General features: G+C 39.3%; 2 protein-coding genes across 2 annotated transcripts in view; one reads left to right on the top strand and one right to left on the bottom strand.

Moving 5' to 3' along the window:
- The window catches only part of LOC146389750 (neural cell adhesion molecule 2-like), a 631,716-nt gene that overhangs the window by 147,293 nt on the left and 459,443 nt on the right, over positions 1-24,980 (bottom strand). The window lies entirely within an intron of this gene.
- On the top strand, positions 837-4,161 carry LOC146389766 (low affinity immunoglobulin gamma Fc region receptor III-like). The gene is made up of 6 exons (XM_084913602.1): positions 837-976; positions 2,130-2,165; positions 2,289-2,552; positions 2,632-2,877; positions 2,964-3,101; positions 4,010-4,161. The coding sequence occupies exons 1-6, from the start codon at positions 946-948 to the stop codon at positions 4,159-4,161; spliced, it is 867 nt and encodes a 288-aa protein (XP_084769728.1). The 5' UTR covers positions 837-945.

Genomic DNA, 24,980 nt, shown 5'->3' with positions numbered 1-24,980 from the left:
AGCTCTGATATCTGTCACACTGATTTATGTTGTAGATTTATTTAAAAGTGTCCGTAAATATGAAACATGTCATTATCTCTGTTACACCTGACATCATAAGATGCTCCTGTATGTTGACTTTAACAAAACTGTTCATGATGGAGTTTTGTCAACTTTAAAACAAGGTTTAAAACATTAGGATGTCAAGATATTATACTTTTATTTTTATTAAAGGAAATCAGGTCGAAGGCAGGAAACAGAGGAGACAAGGGGACAAATTAGAGAAATTAGAAAATCCTGAAAAATACGAAGACAAGAGCTGAGGAGAGGAATCAAGGATTAAGGATGCCAGGTAGGAAATGAGAACGAGGAAAGGAAGAAAAAAGCAGAGTGGGAGGAGTCATCACACTGATGAAACTTCTCTGACGATCTGCTTGTTTCCATGTTACTGTTTAAAGTCCAACATCTCCCTCTAGTGGCCATATATGAACCATGTGTGAGGTTTCACACATGGTTTATATGTGAATCATAGTGTTCCAGTCAGTCATCAGTGTGTCTCTGCACAGCTGTAATTAAAATGTGTTCAGAGGGCCTCAGTGTCTGAATGGTTCCAGTTCAGCTCCATAACAGCAGCGTCCCTGGTTTGATTCCTGTGTTTCAGCTCATATCTGCCTCTCTCACTGAGGGGGACGTAACTACATGGAAATGGATTTGTTCACCAACCAAACTACAGATCACTGAGAGCAGAGGACATCTGAGGGTTTTTTTTTATTTTTATGATTTCTTTTAATCTGAGGGAACTGATAAATATTAAAGGCAATTTTAATCACTTTTTTCTTATTTTAAAATTTAGTCCCCACCTCTGTGTTTGAAGCAATAGAAAAGCTGGTGCTCAGAGGAAGAGGGCGGGCTTTACTTGGTGTCAGTGACAGAAATGAAAAAAAGCTCAAATGAGTGAGAAGGACGATGAAGGAAACATCTGTGCTGTGTCTGCTCTGTAAGTAGAATCTCTGTGTTTGTTTGAATTCTTGTACTTTGACTGTCTGCTCTCCTGATAACTGATGATGGAGGAGAAGACATGAAAAACAAATCAGGCTGAATTCAAGTTCAAAACACCATGAGGACCAATTGCAGGTCTGACTGACTCTTTATCTTTGCTCAGGAGTCGAGGAAACACAGCAGGCAGTGAAAAGATCAAATCATTCACTCATTATATCAACACAGCTGCACAGTGGACGCATGACTTTACTGTTTTATTTAAATGTAGTGTATATTTTGTACATGATCACAGTGTAGTTGGTGCACATCAAGTGCTGCTTTTAGGATAAAAACTTGTTTGAAAACTTACTCTTACTCTTCTACCAGTTGGGTTTTTTTTTGTTTTTTGTTCTGTATTAATATATGATTTTTGTTGATTGATTAATTTTTTGGTTTTTCTCTATTTGGCAGTGAACACCGGGAACATTTATTTGATTTAATTATTTATCTGTTACTTAAATATATTTTATACATGTTGCTGGTGTTACATAGAAAATAAGCAGATTCATCAGAGAGAGACGAGTTTGTGTGTTTGTCAGCTGTTTGTGTGGTGTTGTTCTTTATGTTCACCTTAAACAGTGTTGGGAAGGTTACTTTTAAAATGTATTCCACTACAGATTACAGATTACATGCCCCAAAATGTATTTGTAACGTATTCTGAATACTTTGGATTATAATATATATATATATATTATATATCATGCTTTTTACAACTACATGAATGTACTATTGCTGCATGATTTATTACTATTACTGAAGGTTACTCGCCATACCAATACCAACTAGATTTTTAAATCTTAATATAAAATGAGTAAAAGTAGGGTGGACATTAGGTACGATCTCATACCTTTAGAGCCTCTTAATGCGTGTTTTGTTTGGGTTTCCACCAGTGTAAAAAATAGAGAGGGCATAGCCTTATATATGAAACATGAAAGGACTGCTGTATAATCCCTTTATTTCAACAAAGTAACTGTATTCTGAATACCACCTTTTTAAACGGTAACTGTAACAGTTACTCATATTTAGAATTTTAAAATACGTAACGCTGGTACATGTACTCTGTTACTCCCCAACACTGACCTCTAATCAACTTGAGTGTCATTTCTCTTTAGTTCTGATCTCACTGCTGAGCTGCACAACAAACCAAGGTCAGTAACCTTCTTCTGTCACAGTTTAAACCTGATAAATGCTCACTGATATGACCTGATTGGGTTCATGTTTCACAATGTAAAGTCTAACAGATCATCAGTTTTTCATTTTAACCCTCACAGCTCGTCTGACTGTGAGTTCCAGCAGCTCTCAGTTCTTTGAAGGAGACTTTGTGTCTCTGAGCTGTGAGGAGGACGACAGCTCTGCTGGATGGACTCTGAGGAGAAACACAAGCAAGCAAAAGAAGAGTCAGTGTGGAGATGGGTGGGGAAGATTAAATGGTTCTTCCTGTGACATCGGTTACATGTACCCACTGGACAGTGGCGTTTACTGGTGTGAGTCCAGAGAGGGTCCCATCAGTAACATGGTTAACCTGACAGTCACTGGTAAGCTGAGTGTGTGGAGTTAGTGTTGATGAAGCTGTGTGTAAATGGATGAAATGCTGTAGTTTGTCTCTGTGTTGAGGTGGATCAGTGATCCTGCAGAGTCCTGTCCTCCCTGTGATGGAGGGAGATGACGTCACTCTGCTCTGTAAAACAAAGACCACTCCCTCCAACCTCCCAGCTGCTTTCTATAAAGATGGCTCCCTCATCAGGAAGCAGCCTACAGGTCACATGACCATCCAGCATGTTTCCAGGTCTGATGAAGGCCTCTACAAGTGTGACATCAGCGGTCATGGAGAGTCTCCATCCAGCTGGATCACTGTCACAGGTGACACACTCACCTGTCTGTGTTTCTGCAGGTTTCAACATTCACAATGTGACGACAACTTAATGACGGTGTTTGCTTTATTTTAGACAAACACACCACCACACCTACATCCACATCTCCCTCCTCTCTGTCCGTGTTGTCATTTTTTGGATCAGTTTGTGTTGTGGTTCTACTGGTGTTACTTGTTTTGCTAGTGAGACGAGGTGTTCACAGAAAACCTGAAGGTGACACTCATATTTTTTAATTTTTCACACACACAGTTCAGATTATTTGCATTTCTGTTCTGTGAACTTGTTAAAATTTACAAACATTTGGAAGAATATTTCAACGTAATGAAACAAAACAAATATAACTGACTCATGTTGAGGTTCACAATAGTTTAAACTCCTGTTATTTTTTCTTGGATAACTGAGTTTATAACATGAGCGAGCCCAGTGTCTGCTCCATCAGTGAAAGATGCTGCTTGATAATATAATATAATATAATATAATATAATATAATATAATATAATATAATATAATATAATATAATATAATATAATATAATGTTTGAGGACATTTCCTTTGACCTTCTTCACATAATTTACCCTGGGTTTTAGGATGATGGTTAGAATTAGATTTATGTTTATGAGCACTATTTCTTACTGTTATCATGTGATGGATGGTTTAAATTCACAGTTATGAAATAGAAAAATAGAAAAATAGAAAAAATATATAAAATATATTAAAAATGTTTAATTAAGCATTTTACTAATCTGGTGCCAGAATTTACCCCTGAAAGAGTTTAAATTAATACTTCTGTTTACACACTTAGTGATAGACTGCCTCCGGTGTTCATTTAGATTTCAAAGATCAAAACCAAATGTAACCATGAATGTTTAACTCTGTACTTACTAAGTTTTGTTCGCTGTGAGCTGGACTGTGTGTTTGTGGTCTGTGGTTAACTGTAGCTAACAGCTCTGCAGTCGTCCAGCATCCTGTTTCTGAACAAACAGTAAACTCTGCACACAGACCACAACTCTAAAGATAAAACTAATACTTTTTTTAAAATTCCACTTCTTAAACATTATCAGTTTCTTTATGATCAGCTGTTATTCCTGCACTGATGTCCTCTGTGTGTGTTTGCTGTGCAGACAGTGATCCAGCTACAGTCCACTCAGGAGTGAGAACTGAAGACGTCACTTGTGGAAAAATCCTCATCAAAGACAAGAAGAAGAAATCAAATCTGAGAGGTACAGCTGCTCTTCTTCTGTCTCTGTCATGGTTCACTCAGGCTTTTCTTTAAGCTACATGCTAATATTAACATGCTAAGTTATTAGCATTCTCCTTCAATCTTGCGAACACGTTTGCCTTCAACATACAATTACTGACCAAGTGTTTGTGTCAAACACTTATTATTTATTTATTGAACACATAAGTAGCTCCTAGATAATGAAACTCAAGCACCACCATCAGAACAAACCTATAATTTAGGATAAATGTATCTTTAAAAGTTTGCATTTAAATCTTTTCAAAATTACTGTCAACATTAATGACCACAAGTGGATGAACCCTATTGGGTTTTGGTGATGACATGACCTTTTTTCTAGTACTGCCATTAGGTCAAACTTTCAATTTTAGATGTAATGTATCTTCAAAATCTTTCATCCATGTTTTTTTTATTTTATGTGCCCATCAATGTCCTTTAGAATGAATCCTGTTTTCTTGTGACCCAGGACCCTTTGTTGTGTCACCACGACATCACTTTCACTCACCCCTCCTCTTTTCTTATCCAGGCTTGAGATCGTCAATGGCAGAGCTCTTCTGTTTGTTTTTGTTTTATGTGTGTGTTTGTGGTGAAATTCAACCATTTGTGAAACAGAAAATTGTGAAAACATCAGTAAAATAGTCAGAATATGTAATAGTTCTTGTCCAACAATTACGTTTTTTTGTACACATCCTCTGTTGTGCAGAAAGTGTGTGAATGCTCCTTGCACACTTATTTCTTCCATTGTGCTAGTCTTAGAATCATTTCTTTTGGGACAAACCTGCACCTTCCATATTTCCTGCCCATGGTCTTTCGCATTGGAGAAGTTGGGCTGTTTGTATTTGTCTGTTCGTTCCTCAGAATAGCTGCAACAGTGGTTGATGCTCTCAGATGGCGCCCCTTTTCTCTCAGTATGAGGTTTCACCAGACTATTACCAAGCTGCTCCAGGAAAATCGTCCTCGACTCTGTTTGTGCATCGTGCTGAACAGCAGGACATTTTTCCTTTTCTTGAGCCAATAGGAGACTAGAGTTGCTTTTTCAGTGAAGGCAAACGCTTACCTTCCTGCTCTTGACAGCAAGAAGTTCAGAAGGAAGCTCGGGCTTGTTCTTTCTCACTATCCCTAACATGGTAAACTTCCTTTTGAGCAATTCCTCATCCAAGGCATGATACGTGAAAAAATTATTGCATGTGAAATTATGCACACGCAGTCCTTCAGCCAAATCAACCATCACTCTTTTGACCAGGTCTTTCCAACTGTCTCCATATACACACCTCCCCTCTAAATTTGTCATCCAAAGGACAGTATTTTTAATCGATGGTGTCATAAAGATCTCAAATGATGACTTGAGGTCCTCAACATGGCTGACTGCATACCTGGTGGGGCCTGGAACCATTTTGATAATATTAGAAGCACTAAGTCTCCACTGTTGTTTAAAGTTGGGAAAGGGACCATATTATCTTTCCATTTTTGGAAGGCATTGTGTCTGCTGGTGATTGAGAGACAACAGGAGGGCCAACACTCTCATTCTCATTAGATTAGAATTCACAATCCTCTGTCTCTGACACATTCTCGTCTATGTGACTTTCACCGTCAAAGAGTTGTGCCAAAACCTGATTGACAGTGAAGCTTTTTCAGACAGCACACATATTACAGAGTGCACAATACACCAAGAGTAGTAATTTAGATAGAGGGATGTCATGGAAGCTTTTATAAGTTTGCTACTCCCTAATTTTGTACGAGCTGTCAACGTCCTTGCAGGAAATTCCCTCCCACCACATGTGAAATATCAGTTCTAATTCAGCAGGGTCAAAATGACCCCGAGGATGATAGGAGGGTTTCTCACTATGATTTGTCCAATTTATTTTATATTGATTAGGGTAGACCACGGTGGGTTGTCACATTGTTACAGATAAACTAGAGGGCACTTGAATCAGTTTCTCACTAGCAAGCTAAAGACATAGAGCTAGATTAAGTAGCAGCTCTTATGTAGCTACATTATAATATTTATCAAGAGGTCAGTTGGGGGTGTTTATGTCACTGGTCCTGGGTTTGGTTGTTACACGTGTCACAACCGAGCACCTGAGGGTGAGAAATGTTTTTGCAGCTAGGGATGTAAAGACGGCGATATTTTTCATTTCTTTGTTAGCAGAATAGTTTGTGTTGCTCCAAGGAAGTATGGCTTCAGTGTGTGTCTGCAAAACCTGATCTCACAAACAGTGTACCCATGGCAATCCACTGGAGGAGCTCATTACCTTACAGGGTTGCTGGATAAAGACTAGCAACCTTTAAATTGAGATCACAGAAACTTTCCCCACCTGGAGGATTGAGCATGTATCAAGACTTTAAATGGAGAACAGTTCAGACTCAGTTTGATATTGGTGTAGTTCAGTTTGTTCTCACATGAGACTTCCTCACTATTACTCAGGTTAGCAAATCTCGCACAAAACGACTGTTGAATGTCATTTAAAATGTGTTGGGAACCTCTGTCCTTTAATAACATCAATGATTCATCACTACAAAATACAGTCACGGTTGTGGAATCTGTTCTCAGTTGTTTTCATGACTTTAATAAAGGCAACATAATTAAAGTCTGTAAATTCCTTTGTTTCAGTGCACATAAAAAAATAATTCACGATAATTATCGCTGCTTCAAATTCATGGTTTAAAAAAACGGTGTATCGGATGGTCAAAGGAGCTTGCAAAGAATTAGTATTAGATGGTGTTTATTTCTAAACTTGTCTCTAACTTAAAAGAAAAAATTATGAAAAATACTTTTTACTGAAACATAATTAATAGTTATTGGATGACTAACCCTGTCATGTAGTCAAAAACATAGTGTGCATTCATGTGGTGATGAAGGATTTGTCCGGTGCAATTTCAGAACAATAAACCAGCTCAATGTCCAAATGTGGCTCATCTCCCCACACAAGTTATCAGCAGGATTATTGAGATTTATTTGTTGATATGAGACAGACTAAACAAAGCAAATGTCTTCTAGTATAAAATATCATTCTGACTCTTCTGAAGTTCTGCATGTGAAACCACAGCAGCTCCTTCCTGTTGTTCACTTCTGCTCAGGCTAATAAAAGTGTTCATGCCATGTGATCATGCGTGCTTTGTGGTCTGTGGGGAAGTTTGTCAGTTCTAATTTAAAAGAGATGGCAGCTTTGTGGTCATCCACTTGTCTTTGTCTGGTTCCTCACCCAGGAACAATTTGCCATGGGAGACCCTACCAACAAAGTCTCCTGACAACACAGAAACCCCACAGAACATACAAATCTGTCACGGCCCCCGTGTCTCTCTGGTTGGCTCACGCTGGCTACAGGTTTTGTTGTTGTTCGTTTTTGTTTTTGTTTTCTTTGGCTGTGTCCCAATTCAGGGTCTGCACACTTGAAGTATGCGCACTACTAAAAGGAGGCGATCGCAAAAAAGGCAGATTCCTATTGCAAAGCTGGAGGATTTGTCACCATTACTGGATACACTACTGTCAGGTACAAATACAAATCTTTGTTACCGGCGCCAACCACTGTGACCTCGTTGTGTGGACACAGAGAGACCTTGCTGTGATACGCATCTTCCCTGATGTGGATTTCTGGGAACCACGTTTAAAGCCAGCACAAGATCTTTCTTAAAGTGTGTCTTCCTGAACTTGTTGGGAAATACTTCTCCAAACAACGTGCTGCTCTAAATAGCCTGTAATGTTTCATTTTGTGGTTCAAGATTAATGCCAGCTGTGTGTTGCCATGTAAATAGTTTGCATTTCATTTTTATGTACTTGCTAAGTACATGTGAACAGATCAAGAATAAAAAACAAACAAATATACTATTCTTTTCTGTTTTATTGAAACCACTTCACGTAAAGTACAATTATTTACAATGAACTACACATGCAACACAACAGCTTTATGACTACTCAACAAGAGAAAGTTTCATTTGGCGCTGGTTTTATGGGCTCAAAATGTGGTCATAAATATTTTGTACTTGTAAAAAAGATTTGTATGTGTAAAAAAGATTTGTGTGTGCGTAAAAAAAATTGGTATGTGTAAAAAAGATTTGTATGTGTAAAAAGAATTTGTGTGTGCGTAAAAAAGATTTGTATGTGAAAAAAAGATTTGTGTGTGCGTAAAAAAGATTTGTATGTGAAAAAAAGATTTGTGTGTGCGTAAAAAAGATTTGTATGTGTAAAAAAGATTTGTATGTGTAAAAAGAATTTGTGTGTGTGTAAAAAAGATTTGTGTGTGGACTTAGCCCAAAAAAAACCCCTGCAAGTTACAAGTACGAATTTTGACCCTATTTTTCTTCCTTTCATCTGATTGGTCAATGTCATGTCAATCACAAATGTAACAATCCAATCAGAGAACAGATGGGTTTGGCTGTCGGAGGGGCGCTTTTTTTGAACTGCAGGTCTTTGAAGGGAATAAATGCCCTTTTACATGCCAACCCAGCGTTTTCCTTCATCACCACGAAGGAAAACAGTCTGTGGTCGTCCGAGTTTGGTGATTTTTGTGTCACAGGTCTACGTGTTTAATATAGGGACTTCCACAGCCTTTTCAACAGCGCTGCGGACTGCGGGGTGGGGGCGGGCAGTGTTTTGGAAATGACAGTCTTCATTACAAAGCTTTCTTCGTTATGAATTAGCATACATGTTTTTATTGAACATTTGAAGAACCAGCAAAAAAAACAGAAACTCTTGTAGAGGACATAAAGTCAGAGATAGAAAAGACAAGGAGCAGGTGCATCTAGTACAGGTAGAGCTGCTGCAAAAACCCACAGAGCCCAGCAGCCAGCGCAACAAATTCTGGATCCTTTGCTTTTAGTTAGCATTAGCAGCACATCCTGCATCCGATGTGAAAGGACTTTTATGCTGCGCACTGTGACTCACAGCAATGGTCCCGGGTCAGCCCTGACTTTGTGTTAAACTAATCCTAAAGTAATAATGGTATTTCTAACCACTGATATAGCACAACTCTATCCTTTCAACAGCTGCTGAAAGTTAGGGGACCTAGCTGCTATCGGATATTTATATAGAGATCCTCCAGCTTCAAACTGTATTATCCTTCAAGGACCTGCAGTTCAAAAAGCGCCCCTCCGACAGCCAAACCCATCTGTTCTCTGATTGGATTGTTACATTTGTGATTGACATGACATTGACCAATCAGATGAAAGGAAGAAAAATAGGGTCAAAATTCGTACTTGTAACTTGCAGGGGGTTTTTTTGGGCTAAGTCCACACACAAATCTTTTTTACGCACACACAAATCTTTTTTACACATACAAATCTTTTTTACACATACAAATCTTTTTTACGCACACACAAATTCTTTTTACACATACAAATCTTTTTTACGCACACACAAATCTTTTTTTACACATACAAATCTTTTTTACGCACACACAAATCTTTTTTACACATACAAATCTTTTTTACGCACACACAAATTCTTTTTACACATACAAATCTTTTTTACACATACAAATCTTTTTTACACATACAAATCTTTTTTACAAGTACAAAATATTTATGACCACATTTTGAGCCCATATGGTTTGACAACCACACTGGGGCACATATTCACCAAAACACAGCAAACCTTAACAATCTTATCAAGCAGTGTTGTGTTTATTTCTGCTCTGCCCTGTTCATTGCACACACAATCCTTCGTCTGCCCTTTAGCTTCCGTGATGCTGTCTGTCCGATCACCACTGTCCACATTTGCAGCTGGTACCTCATATCTTCCACTTGTCCAACACAACTGCTGTCCACTGCCTCCATGACATGGTGATTTTGTTGTTGGTCTTTGTTGTTGGAACACATATATATATACACACACACATATATATATATATATACACATATACACACACACACATATATATACACACACACATATATATATATATATATACACATATACACACACACATATATATATATATATATATATATATATATATATATATATATATATATATATATATATATACACACATATACATATATCACTGACTTTCAGCTTGTTGTGTTTGTTGATATATGACTGACTTTAATTATTAAACATTCGCACATAAATAAGTGACGTCATATTCAGTACTTTTGACAGTTCACTCTTCGGCTGCTCCATCTTATTAGGGAAATTCCACATACATAAATGTAAATTTCAAAACCAACCCCATCATTTAATTTGTTTTTGATTGAAATTGAATATTACTTAAACTCTCTTAAATTAACTTCCAATATAAAAGGTTTATCATTGATTGAAATTCTTTCAGAAATGTTTAACGAATGAGCTGTCACAACTTTCAAGTACAAAGTTGTTATGAAGTCTGTCACATTCCCCCCCTTTTTTTTCTTTTTTTTCCTTTATTTATTCATCCTTCTTATTTCATTGTACTGTATATTGCTACTCTTATTTGCCTTGTATGCCTACTGTGCAAACTGAACTGGAATGACTGACTGTTCGCTTTATAATTTCAATAAAGTTTGGAAAAAAAAACCCTCTTCGGCCGCTCCCTTCTGCCGTATTTTGCGGCAAAATTATCCACACCCACCGCCGCGCTATGAATTGTGGGATATATGGGACCACGAAGCGTGCACGGACCACGCTTGATATTTGGGGAAATCGACGGCGCATTTGGAGTATGCATTTGAAGCACACTTCGAATTGGGACAGCCGTCGTCGCGTGGCGGTGACGTAATTGCACTTAAAATGCGTACTTCAAGCGTGCAGACCCTGAATTGGGACAAAGCCTTTGTCTCTCCTCCTCCTCTCTGCCTGGGTGGAGCTCGTTATGGGCTCTCGCTCTTGGCCCACGCACCTGTGTGATTGTGTCCACCTGCTGTTGATCTGGCTGATTTCCCCAGCTGCTATTTAAGGCAGTGGCACAGAGCAGCTCACCGCTGGAACGTTGAACCTCCTGAATATCCCTCTTCTGGACCAAATCACGGGACCTGCCCGGGTGTGGCAGCGTGTGTGGAGTTTTGGAGTGAGTGCGGCTGAAGAGGAGTGCGTGTGTGCGGAGGAGCTGTGGCAGTGACTGTGTGGAAGAGGAAGCGTGTGTGGATTCCCCCCCCCCCTTCTCTCCCTGGAGCCCCCTCCCAACTCACTGTACATATATATAGCACTGAGGTGATCCCTGTTGTAAATAAATCTCCTTTTGTTCTCTAAGAAAGAACTGTCTGCGCGTGAGTCCGTCCAGTAGCCATGACAAAACCCCTCCACACCGATAAGAAAGTAATTTACACAAGGTTGGCATATTTTGTGAAAGTTGAGATTTGTGCAGTATTGAACAGCGGCCAACAACACTGTCCAAAACTGGTGCCCAATAAGCAAGCAAATAATGCAGAAAATAGACTGTTGATTAAAAACTGGTCTCGATGCAGACTGACAGAGCTCTGCAGGAAGGGCTATTTAATCGTGGTGAAAGCAAAACAGCCAAAGTAAGAGAGAATTAATTACAATGTTTTTCAAATGTGAAGCAGAGGCATGGTCTTCTTTTGCTGCTGGTTCAATGAATTTTGGATGGTGAGTGATGAGACACCGCAGTTTCAGGATTTGTGAGATGTCTGCCAGACAGCACCCAATGGCATGTCGGTGTACGTGTCCTCGGGTGAACGATCCACACTTTGTGTTTACATCTTTTTGCAGAATCTGTTTACCTGCTCTTTAATCATTTGCTGTTTCAGCTGTTTGGTGGATGTTGAAATGGTTTTGTAAGCTTAGTTGAGATTTTGACATTTCTGTGGATACCACATGTCTCTATATTTGAATAACAGATCTGGCGGTACATCTCTTTAACCCAGATGTTTTCCATTTCAACCCAGCAACCGGGAGCATTGGGATTAAAGAGACTAATTTATTACTAGTTTATTGCTTATTTGCTTTGTGTAGCACGAATGACCATAATGGGTGTTTGCTGCTGTAAAACTTGTAAAAACAGTTAAAAGTCCAGAATTTCTGCTTGTGCTTGTTTGTAGGAGCAGATCAAACGAGTTAAGATTTATAAATCCTAACTATAAATTCTAATTATAACCTTTTGTTCTTCACAATTGCAGGAAATCAAAACAGGTATCACTTTAGCCAGTTCCTAATTTTATAAATTCTGCATTTAGCTGTGCAGTCTCTAATACCAATGAAATGCAGCAAGATGCTCATTTTATGTGTTCCCTTATTTCTTCACTTTCTCCTGACAAAAAACAAGGAAAAATTAAGGAGGGGTACCTCTCGATTGGCAGACAAGGGTGGTGCTATTCATCTTCAAGAAGGGGGATCAGAGGGTGTGCTCAAACTAGAGGGGGATCACACTCCTCAGTCTCCACCAGGAAAGTCTATGCCTACATCCTGAGATGAGAGTCCGTCTGTTAGTCAAACCTCGGAAACAGGATGAAAAATGCAGTTTTGTCCCAGGCGTGGAAGACTGGACCAGCTCTTTACACTCTCGAGGATATTTGAGGAGCATGGGAGTTTGCCCAACCAGTCTACATTTATTTTGTGGAGAAGGTATTTGACCATGTCCGATCTTGGGGGTCCTGTGGGTGTGCTTTGGGAGTATGCAGTGTCTAACCCACTGATGGACTCCAGGGCTACTTATTTTTACTGCTTCTGTTCAAAATTTTTATGGACAGAATTTCTAGGCATAGGCAAGTGGCATAGCTATCTCTGCTCTTTGCAGATGATGTGGTTCTGTTGGCTTCATCAGGTGATGGCCTCCAGCTCGCACTGGAATGGTTCGCAGCAGAGTGTGAAGTTGGTGGGAATAAATATCAGCACCTCCAAATCTGAGGCCATGGTCCTCAGCTGGAAAATGATGAAGTGCCCACTCCAGGTCAGGGATGAGTTCCTGCCCCGAGTGGAGGGATTTATGTATCTCGGGGTCTAGTTCACGGCCGAGGGGAACAGGGAGTGGGATCGACAGATGGATAGGTGCTGCAGCTGCAGTGATGCGGATGGTATACCGGTCTGCCTTGGTGAAAAGAGAGACTCATCTCAAATACTTGGTCCAGTTTTACTCCTCATTCAAAAGGCATGTACACCTGGGTAGTTCACAGGGAAGGATCTCTATAAATAGCAATGGTGGCAAGGGCAGCACCTAGCAGACCACTTTTGAAGTCGCTAGAAATCCAAGCATTTACACACACTTCAAGCTTGTCAAAAGTTGCTAAAGTTATATCCTAACATTGAGAAAGGCAACACTGGGCTGCTAAAGTAGAGCAATGCAGCCCAAAGGAACTGGTGTAAAGCACTCCTTACAAACACTTTTCCCAGTGATGATGGAAGAGTTTAGAAAGTAGAGCTCAGGGTCACCAAGCAAGGCTGAGACAAAAGGTTCCTGAGGTCTGTGTCTTGGATCATTCTGCTGATAAAAAAGTAATACTAAAAACCTCTTTTCAACTAGTTTTGTGTAATTATCTGCTGCAGTCTTTCATGTTTATGCCTTGAAAAGCAAAGAGCAGTAGAACCGTATGTGTTGTAGACATTCTAGTAGCTTGATGTTCTCTGCTATTTACCAGCAGAAGGCTTAGCTTTGATAACTGCTTAACAGTATACCCAGGCACATTAGGGGTTTTATGACCCCACCAATAATGAGATCCAGCCAATATACCCCCCCCATAAAATTAATAATTATGGTGCATAAATAGTTTGATTTTCTTTAATCATTTCAATTATTGCCAGCAAAATGTTTAATCATCTATTAATGTAAACTGCTTTTCCCTGACAGTCACTTCTCACCGCTATGAGCTGCTTCAGCAATACCGAAAAAACAGCAATATGGTACATCGATGATACTGAAGTTTCGCCTATCCCATTCTTCTTATGAAGTGGTGTTGGAATTACCAAGAAATGCATTCCTCCCCATGCACTGCTGGCTCTGTTGTGCTGGCTCTGGGTCCATTGTGTAAATGACGCCACCAACATTACCAGGACGCCTACATTAGAGCCTCTTATTGCGTGTTTTGTTTGGGTTTCCAGCAATCAGAATCAGAGAAACTGTATTAATCCCAGATGAAAATTGAGTAAAATAAAAAAGGGGGGCCACAAGTCGTACTCAAACCAGCCGCTCTCAGCCATGCAATATATGATAGATGCCCATCCAACTGAGCTAAACCTGCACCTGACTGTGGGGCAGGTCACCAAATTGGAGAAGGTATAGAGGGGATAGCCTAACTAACATATGAAACTAGAAATGACCACTGTGTATTCTATTTATTTCAACAAAGTAACTGATTCTGATTACCACCTATTTAAACGGTAACGGTAACTGTAAGGACTGTAACAGTTACTCATATTTTGTATTTCAAATACGTAACGCTGATACATGTATTCCATTACTCCCCAACACTGTTTGTAGGCTTGTTGTTTACAAAAAGATGTAGTCTATGACGGTAACGGTAGGTTGAGGATTAACAGAAACATCTGGTTAGCTGTTCTTTAGCTTATCTGCAAAAATGTAAATGTAAAATAATTGCAAAGGAAAAGGAATTTTTTTTTTTTCCCTATTTGTTGACGTCTGCCACATCGTTGACGATAGCATTTAGAAATGACGTTAACAATGTGCCGTACATGTGGGGAAGGGGCTTACTGATGATGCAGTTGGGTAGAGGGGGACTGGCAGCGTGCTGTGTGCATGTAGGGAGTGGGTTAGTATGTGCAATCCAATCATTTAAGATCTAGTCTTAAATGATTGATGATCTAGAGAGTGGCAAGTTTTCTTGACTTGAGCCCCATGTCAGGAACCAAACACAGATGACAGGGACAGAGAAGGATTTGATGTTTCAGACATCATCGCCTGCACAAAGCCTGCACAAAGCCTGCACAAAGCCTGCACAACCTGATCCTGAGTTTATAGCAGTGCAGAGGCGAGCTAAATGTGTGTTATCTTTTTTAAAAAAAAAGTTGCAATCAATCTTCTAAACATCCCTAATATTCTCTCAGTATATTTGCAAACAGAGTCAGAATTGCTCAACATATATATTCCCACAGTTTTATTTAAACTTTTTTGCATCTTCAATTTTAGATTTTTTTTAATAAAGGAATGCACTTTTAAACATGGCTGACTAATTACTGTTAATACTCTGTTTTAGAACAGAGCAAATGTTCTTTAATGCAATGACCATTTTTTCTTCTTTGAAGTTGTGAAAAATACACAGCAGCTACTTCTTGTTATTCAGTCTGAAGCAGGTGACACTGTGTGACACAGCACAGTGTGTTTTACACTGGCTAATAATAATGTTCAGGCTGTGAGATTATTTGTGCACTTTGGTGAAGTTTGTCAGCTTGCACTAAAAGAAGACTACTCTAAAATGTGTCTTTTTTTGTCAGATTAGTTAACAAATGAGTCAAATAAGTGTAATCACTGCAAAGGCTGTGGCCAATAAATTTTAAAGTCATTGTGAACACAAAAGGAATGTGACCAAAATAAAAGGGCTCATATCAACACACATGCAACAGTGAAATGTGCAAAGACACATATGAAGGTAAATATGTTGCAAAATATGAGAGTTTGCACAATAAAACGTGAGAATGTGTAGAAAAAATTAATTTGTAAAGTTTTTTCCATCCTGGTATTTCAGTTTTGCAGTTGCAGAAATATTACACACAAATGTGTAGATTTGTTATTACTTATAACTACAAATCTGTGATTACAACCTCTCAAACAAGTAAAGTGCTCAAACGCCCTCTGAAGTTACAAATTCACTTTGTGTGCTTTGACATTTGTAACACTTCTTCAAGAATGTGTTGCAAAACTCACACGTGTAGCTGAAGGAGGGTAGGGGGTAATGGGGATATCTGGGGTTGAGGGCGGAGGGAACAAGTAGAGTTTCACCAGTCAGAATGCAAAGATCGAGACCGAGAGGTCTCATTCCCCACTGTCCTTTAACCACCATGCTAGATACACAGCCACAGAGCACAGACTCATGTTAGTGTGAAGCTGATGAGCTTCTCACTGTAGTGTGTTTGTCTAATAATAGTGTTCATGCTGTGAGAACATGTTTGCTTTGAGCTCTGTGGTGAAGAGTGTCAGTGTGCATTTCTCAGAAACTCCAGTTCTTTGTGGTCACTCAGTGTTTCACAGCAGAGGTGTTAGGATGGAAAAACTGTGAAAAGATACTGCGGTTTATAAAAAGGCAACACTTAATAGCTTCAAAAAGCCACATAAAACTAAATAATAAAGTGTAATAATATCACAGCACTGTTACAGTAATTTTAATGTGTTTATTGCACAGAGACTGATTCAGCTGTGGTCTACTCAGCAGTGAGAACTGAAGACGTCAGTTATGGACAAACAACCATCAGAACAAGGAGGCCCAGGTACAGCTGCTCTTTATCTTTGACTGTGGACAGAGATAAGCTAGCTGCTCACCCTGTTTACAGCCATGGTGCTAAGCTAACCTAACCACACCATTACTCAAGCTCAGACCTGTGGAGGATAAGACACATCAAGCTGTATAGGGCAGAGCAGGAGAACGGGGAGACACTTAGATCATTTATAGAAAATCCAAAATTTCAAAATAAAAGGCTAAGTGCAGGAAAAACTCTGAAACACTCCTGATGTGATTTCAAAATGGAACAAAACTGAAAGGAAAACACAAATATTTTTGACAACCTGATTTTTTAAATGTGTTTAAAACTAACATCTTTTTAAAATTAAAAATAAAAAGAGAAATAAGAGAAATAAAGTCATAAATAAAGTGATAAAGTCATAAGATTTGAACTAAAAAATATTAACTGCTGTGAGTGAGCAAGATGTCAAACAAGACAAATATCAGAACATTTGAATATTTGGTCCCAGTTATCAGCAGACCATCCAGGTACACAGTGCACTACATGTAGCTATACTTTAGTATGAACACACTTCTGCACTCAGTTTAACAAGTCTATGTAGAAACATAGATCACTTCATTCAGAGCCTCTGATTTCTATCATCAATGATTTACAAGCTGTTAACAAATGAAAAAACAAGAGAAGAAATGTTTTGAAGAAACCTCAGATGATGATGTAGAAACCATTTGTGTCTCATATGATGAAGGATGTGTTATAATTTATGAAAGAGGATGACAGAGGTCAGAGGGAGGGAAACATGAGCTTTATTAGCTCGAAGTCAAAATTCAAACTCAGTCAGTGAAACCAGGAACAGCGAGACATAACTGAAGTAAAACAGGGAACAGACGAGGTGGAGGGAGGACAGACAGGGAACACAGAGGGAACTAATGACAAACTCAAAGTAATAACTGAAGCTGAGAGAAAGAAACACTAAACCCACATTAGAAGAAACTACATGTACAAAGTTAAAGATCAGCACAGATCTGTGGGCTCCAGGTTTGAAGAAGCAGTTAAAGTGTGAGCAGCGTGGAAGCTCTGTAATTTGTATCTGAGCTGGTTCCCAGTAAAGTCTGAACTGGGACTGTGTGTGATGCAGAGAGGTGGAGATTGGAGGTCTTGATTGAACTACAAAGTTTGTAATCATGTTTTCTGTTGTTTGAACTGTGTATGTTTGTGTTCAGACTTTAAACCAGAGCCAGACGTCGTCTACTCTTCACTGAAGTAGTCCACCAGTCCAACCACTGACGTCCAGCTGCTGGTCTCTAACTGGTCCCCCCAGCACCTCGGATCAGAGGATATCCACATGTTACAGATGTTTTGTCTTTTTATCACTGAATTAGACTCTGATGACCCAGAACTACTTACTGGAAGTCAGTTCATTGACTTGATGTTTGTTGGCTTTTGTTCCCACAGCAGTGAGCAGTTTCTCTGCAGGATTAATAAACTACAAATACAAAATTTAACTTGTTCCTGTTTGGTTGTGGCTAAATGACACACACCTCTCTTCACTGATGAAAACAAAGAATAAATACTAAACCACCTCAACCTAAAAACAGCCAGAGAATCATTCAGTGTCTTTAAACCACACAGAGAAGCTTCAGTGCAGGATGTTTGTGTTTGTGACTGAAACTTTTAGAACTTTAAAGTTCTAGAAAAGCTTATAAGTGAACAACTGAAATACTTTTTGGACAAAATTTCAGTTCTTTCCCAACATCAGTCGGGATTCAGAAAAAATCACAGCACAATACCTGCTGCTATTAATGTGTTTAATGTTATTTTAGATTCATTGGACTGCAAAAAATATGTGCTGCTCTTTTTCTTGACTTCTCAAAGGCGTTTGATACAGTTGACCATGTCATTTCAGTAAATAGACTAAACAGTATTGGTCTATTTCTAAATGCTATAAGTTGGTTATCAAATTACTTGTCAGCAAGAACACAGTGTGTCCATGCTACTGGGTCTTCTTCCTCTTTTCTCCCAGTATACAAAGGAGTTCCACAGGGCCATTGCTCTTTTCTCTTTACATAATGTCATGAATAAAATCTGCAACACAAAAGAGCTGTGGTCAAGCTATTTATTACTGCATGCAGGAGAGCAAAAATTCACAACAAAGCATCACAGGTCTAAGTTATGAGTGCTGTCCCCTTGGGGCATCTCAGTTCCTTTTTTAAACCCTCACACACAGCTCTCCGTATCTTCCCAGTTACCATAGATTTCTGTCTCACGGGTTGTTAGATGGCAGAGAGCAACTCCCACTATCTTTTCCCAAAGCTGGTCCTCTTGGGAGTCTTGTCCATCTAACAGTTAGCAGATAACACAGAGAAACATTGTTAAGCAAAGTTAAGCAGTTTTCACAAGGTCAGGTTGACACTAGGGATGGGTATCGTTTAGGTTTTATCCGATACCGGTGCCAAACCGGTACTTTTGAAACGGTGCCGGTGCTCAAACCGGTGCTTAAACAATGGAAAAAACACAAATTCTGTCTAAAAACCTCTCATGTTTAGCTGTTTTCCACTTTTTCTTTGGTCATTTTAGCCTTTTTGGTCAGGGTGAAGGGAGTATCTGTCATCAAACAAGAAGACAGCCGCATGTAGCTATGATGATGTTTGCTAGTTCACCTTACATGCATTAATGTAATAACGTGGTTAGCCTACTCAACGTAAATTACACACGAACAACATTAAGCTACTCACGCAGAGAAGAACGGCTGCTGCTGCCATCATCATCCGTCATAATTTCTGCTACACTGGCAGGGCTAGGGGCCAGGACTCTCCTCTTCGGGTTCTTGGGGGATGTTGCTAACTCTGGGTAAGATAACAGGCAACCCACCCGCAGTAGATGTGCCCGGTGTGAGGTCTCGCTGCAAGCTATCAAATACGGCGCATTTCTCGGCTTTTAACAAAATGCTATACGTAACCAGGTGTTTCATCAGATGCGAGGTGTTGCCTCCTTTGACAGTATCAGCTTAAAGCACTTGTTGCAGGCTGCTGAGTTTGCATCTTTTGCTGTGAAGTACAGCCAGACTTTTGACCGCTTTGACTTGGGCATTTTTAATCTGTAGCTCTGCTCTAAAAGAACGTACGTACCTGGACCCGCCTACTATCCTCGGAAAGGTAAAATGATTGGCTAGAATCCAAAGTGTATGACATCTCAGGAAAACAAAGCACCGAAATGTGCGCTGCTTTTCGGTCTGGTTACTACTGTTTATGTCAGAAGGATACTGGATACCCATCCCTAGCTGACACATACACATACTTCATCTAAGGTAACAAATGTTATACTAATTCATACAGTGATATGCCAAGCACATAAATCTAAATGTGAGGATAAACTAGAATTTTTCCCATAACAATAACCAACCTTTGTGATAATTTATCTGTTACGGCCCCTGTTTGGAAATTCCAGCGTTCCAGGGCTCACAGATGATTGGCCAGCCAGAGACCTGTGCCCCCACCTGCATTGATCAGTTTGAGAGTCTTATTATATTTTCCAAATGAGGAAAACAGCAAACACGACTCTCCTGCTGCTCCCGAGCAGACTACAATCATTGCACTAGACATGCTTCAACATGTTTAAGACACACCTTTATTCTCAGTGGAGTCGTTACCTGTGTGCACTCTTAAGGTCTCTCCTTTTCATTGTTAGGAGAAGAAAACTTAAACGAGTCACACATGTGAATTACAAAGAATTCCATCCTTGTTCTTAATGCTTTGAAAATCACAGATCTATGAACTGTGGGTAATCCCTCAGGTCCACAGAGATGAGGACTTATAGAAAATGTGAATAAGGAGTCAAAGTGTGTGCAGAGAGCCGTCATGCACTTGATAACATGACAACAGGACGGCCCTGAGACCTCAGAGACCGACACAAAGCTGTGACTGTTTATCTGCACGTCTCAAACACTCCTCCATTTGTCTGCAGGCTGAGTGATCTGACTGAGCTCAGCCTTCATTTTCTACAGGGAGACGCTCAGAGGGGCTTTCACTTTCATTTCACAGGAACAGCTTTGCTTCTGTTTTACATGCAGGTGCTGCACAGAACACACCCTGTTCAGTCTGACTGCAGCTCAGAAAAAAGGCTGGATCAGCTGATTCAACAGGTCAGCAGTTTGCATAATTTTCATCTATACAAACACCAAACAAAGTCCTGTACACAGTGTGTTTGGTACACTGAGTGTGGGATGTCTGTGAAGGTTCTCAGTCATCCAGGTCATCGTAGTATTTGGACCTTAGAAAGAAAAGCGTCTAGACTTCTTTAAGTTCCTTGAAGTTAAAGTGAAAGGGTCAGACCCATACGAGCATACAGTGTGGAGTCAGATCCCTGCAACAAGCCCAGGTCCAATTTACTTTGGTGATTTGGACTATTCCACTTCACAGCTGTTAGATTTTTTTCCTTTATCTCCTGTATAGGCCAACACAATCTATTTGTCGTTTCAGGTTGTAGTATTACACAACATTTTCAGATCTAATAGAAATAAAATGAGTGTTTCGTAATTCCTTCAATTTGTTGTCTTTATTTATAACTGGCATTATTGTTTCATTCTATTATAGAATCTTACAAGAAAGAGGCAACATTGTATTCCATTGTGCTTTATCAGCTGCTTCAGTGAAAAACAAATCAATGCAAAAACAGAAAAACCAGGACATATCCTGGTCAAAAATGACTCCAAAATTCCTCACAGCGTTACTGGAGGCCAAGGTAATGCCATCCAGAGTAAGAATCTGAATCTTCTCAGTGGTGTTTTAAGAATATGGTGTGTTCTGTTGTAGATGGTCAATTATATTTCAACCCGTTTTCTTTTTTCTTTTGTGACAAAACTTGTGATGTCCTGATGTTTTTTTGTTGTTAATAAAAGTGTTGTTAAAAATAAAAATAAATAAAAATCTCCCTTTATCCCTTTCTTACTTTCTTTCTTTTTTCTTTCCTATCCCCCAGTCATGTCTGTCCAGTTTGTAACAACTTAAAATAAATTAATTAATTAATAAATAAAATTAAGATCAATCAAGTGGACCAACACAGCAAACACTTGGAAAAATAAATCCGTTGGGCATCTTTCTTGGCCTGATTGCAAGTACCAAACGTGACAGGCAAAAAAACCCCAACCAAACAACAACAACAACAATAATAACAAAACAACCCACAATTGAAGATGGATTAAAAAACTAAACAAAAGTAGTGTCAGCTAAAACGAAGATTTAGCTCCAACACAAAAACACAGACTGACTCTGAGATCAGAGCTCAGAAATTCATGTATGTTTGTAACACAGTTTGACTTTGTGTCAGTAAATCTCATGAACAGCCTGAAGATGAATAAACTGTAGTTCAGAGTCACTGACAGACAGCACAGACACACACTGTTGGTCTGACTCTGAACATGATGATCATCAGAGATGTTTAATATATTCAGCCGTCTGATGGATGTTCAGAAGAGATTATTATCAGATCACCAGATTCACAGTTCAGCTGTGGAGACTGAAGATGAAGATCAGCATCATCAGTTTTTTCTGTCCTTGATCATCTTTCTTTCTTCGGTAGCAATGACTTCTTGGAACAGCAGGCGGAGACTCAGAATTCGGCTTTGAAAACTTTGCAGAACCTCATACCCGTTTGCGACGTTTGATTCTCTGTTTTTGTATTTTTGTGTAGATCCAAAAAAGAAGAAGAAGAAGCAGAAGAAGAAGAAGAAGAAGAAGAATTCCCAGAAAAACTATCATCCATACCGGATATCTTCCCGACTGATCTGCAGGTGAGAAACAGGTGTCAGCTGTCAGGTAGGTGATGAGTGAATCATAGAATAGAATTATTTTCCTCATCAAGTTCAGAGGACTAGGTTAATAAATTCATTCACAATATGTATTAAGTGAGAAAATGTTTATACTGGGGGATTTTCTGTGCGTTTAATTTAAAAACAGGAAACACATGATCTGACCAAAACTGAAGCCTCCATCTTGTTTTTGCCATAAAAGAAAAAAATGAAAATAAAATTACAACTTAACAGGTCTGACAGCTCCTTCGAGGTCAGAGGTCATGTTTGTTTCATCCAGCTGTTCTATATAATTTGACCTGTTTGACTGCAGATCTGTGAGAGCTCATTAAAACATGTTTGAGACTTTTGGAAGGTCAAATCCTCGAGTCTCTGAAAATGTGTTTATTTATTATGAGGCTGAAACGTCTGAACCTGTTCAGATTCGATGATAACAGCTCTGTCACACCAACCAAACTACACTGTACACAATTTACAACCTTTATATATGAAGCACTTCAAATAATAAGATAATAATAATAATAAATAAAATAGTGAGAACTGACAGACTGCTTTCAAAAATATAGCTAAAAGATGACTTTCCCAACTCTCAGAGAGCTCAGTGTGATCATTAACTCATCATTAACATTATTGAATTCATTTCTGAATTCATTTCTGTAAAATTTGCACTATTTAATTCAGTTACACAAACAAACTGAATTGAGGCTTTTATGGAATTTACTGTGAATAATAAGTTAGTACAAAGAGGGTTAGATTAATTAATTTAATTAAATTAATTAATTTAACTTTGCACAGTGGCATGGTGGTTAGCATTGTTGCCTCACAACACCAATGCTAACCACCAAGAAAGTCCTGAGTTCAATTCCACCATCAGACCGGGGTCTTTCTGTGTGGAGTTTGCATGTTTTCCCCATGTTTGCGTGGGTTCTCTCCAGATACTCCGGCTTCCTCCCACAGTCCAAAGACATGCACTTAGTGGGGATAGGTTAATTGGAAACTCTAAATTACCCATAGCTGTGACATCATATTGCTGGCAGTGGAAACTTCAGTATGTGGCACGAGAAGTTCTGCAGCCAGCAATAAACATGAGGGGACTGATTGGGTTAACAATTGGGTAGACTTGTAGTCAAGACCGCCTAAACCAAGACCAAGACGGACCGAGACAAAAAAGTCTTTGAACTGCAGCCAGATGCTGCTTCATTTACGGGTTTCAGGCATATTTATGTGTTTTTGCAATGCACTCGCACAGCCCTCCTCACTGCTGTCTACTGTCTCACTCGTGTACTGAGAGGACGCACACTCAACTTGACTGTCGCGTCTCTCTGCGCATGACACATTATCGAACGTTACGTTGTTTGTCATGGATATTGTTGACTCCAAATCTCTCGACCACTATGTCGATCTGAGACAGCGAGACCCAGACAGTGAAACCAAGACAAGACCGAGTGATCCAAGACCAAGACCAAAGTCCGTTGAGACCAAGAGAAGACCAAGACCACGTAAAAGTGACCGGTCTCGAGACATCCAACTCTACAATGGAGACAAAAGTTTGACTGACTTGATACTGATACGCAAGATTGCACCTGCTCCACCCAGACAGTGGGAAAGGGGTGCATGTATGTATGTTTTATTTTCTTTTGGGTTTTTTTACAGGAGTAGGAAAATTAAGGCAACATCCTAGGTTCACATCAGCTTGTGGGCCCTGCAGACTTTAGTTGCCACTTATCTGTGCTACTGATTTTTTGTGAAGGAAACAGTGTTCTTACTGGCTGCGTGGTTAGTTATGGTATGACACTGTATTGTTGGAAAATGTCAAATGTTACAGGGAGGAAAATGTAATGTGAAAATATACTGTGTTGAAACCAGTGTCACTCCTTTGACAGCAGCAGCAAATTGTTAACTACATGATTTACAGCAGCACCTCTGGAATCTGTTTATCCAGGCCTGACATCCAGGACTCTAATGTTGTTTTTACTCTAAGAGACTTTCTGGGGGATTTGGCATCCAGCAGACAGACATAGGTTTAATAAAGCAGAATGTGCAGTAATTACAGGAAGTTTTATTGTACCATGTACTATTATATCACTATTTATCTAGACTCACTGAGCTCATATCATTAAACAAGTGAGTGACGTATTTAAAGAACAGTCACAATGTATAATGTGTTGGCATAAACATATGGGATGAGTAGTGGTTTAATTTTCTGGGGAAATAAATTGCACAACACAAACTGGTGACTGTAGTGTTGGATGCCTCATTACTCTTCTGACCTCCAGGTGTTTGCATATGTGAAGCTCATATGAACTCACAGAGTTTGTTTTGAGGCAGTCAAGGTGTGGATGCAAGCTCCAGGCGGAGCCAGGAGTTAGACATACTTAACATGAAATTCATACTGATTTTATTTTCTAACACAGGTTTACATGCGTGGCGCGAAGCTACTTCAGAGGAAAATTTCTGATGTTGGTTGAGAAATAATGTCACGAACCTTTTTCCTTTTTATTCTTCTAGTTCTGGTGAATTGACACATGGGGGAAACCATGTGTCAAAAAGGGGAGGTCAGCTTTAATATAAAACAGTGTTTTCCAGGATGATTTCTTTATGACTCTACTGTGATTTGTGTGATTAGCAATTCATGCACAAGCAGTGTTGGGGAGTAACGGAATACATGTACCGGCGTTACGTATTTAAAATACAAAATATAAGTAACTGTATTCTGTTACAGTTACCGTTTAAATAGGTGGTAATCAGAATACAGTTACTTTGTTGAAAAAA

The sequence above is a fragment of the Perissodus microlepis genome, chromosome 3, assembly GCF_051167445.1.
Source record: "Perissodus microlepis isolate ML-2025 ecotype Zambia chromosome 3, ASM5116744v1, whole genome shotgun sequence".
NCBI classification, from domain to species: domain Eukaryota; kingdom Metazoa; phylum Chordata; class Actinopteri; order Cichliformes; family Cichlidae; genus Perissodus; species Perissodus microlepis.
This window is presented reverse-complemented; position numbering and strand designations above follow the sequence as displayed.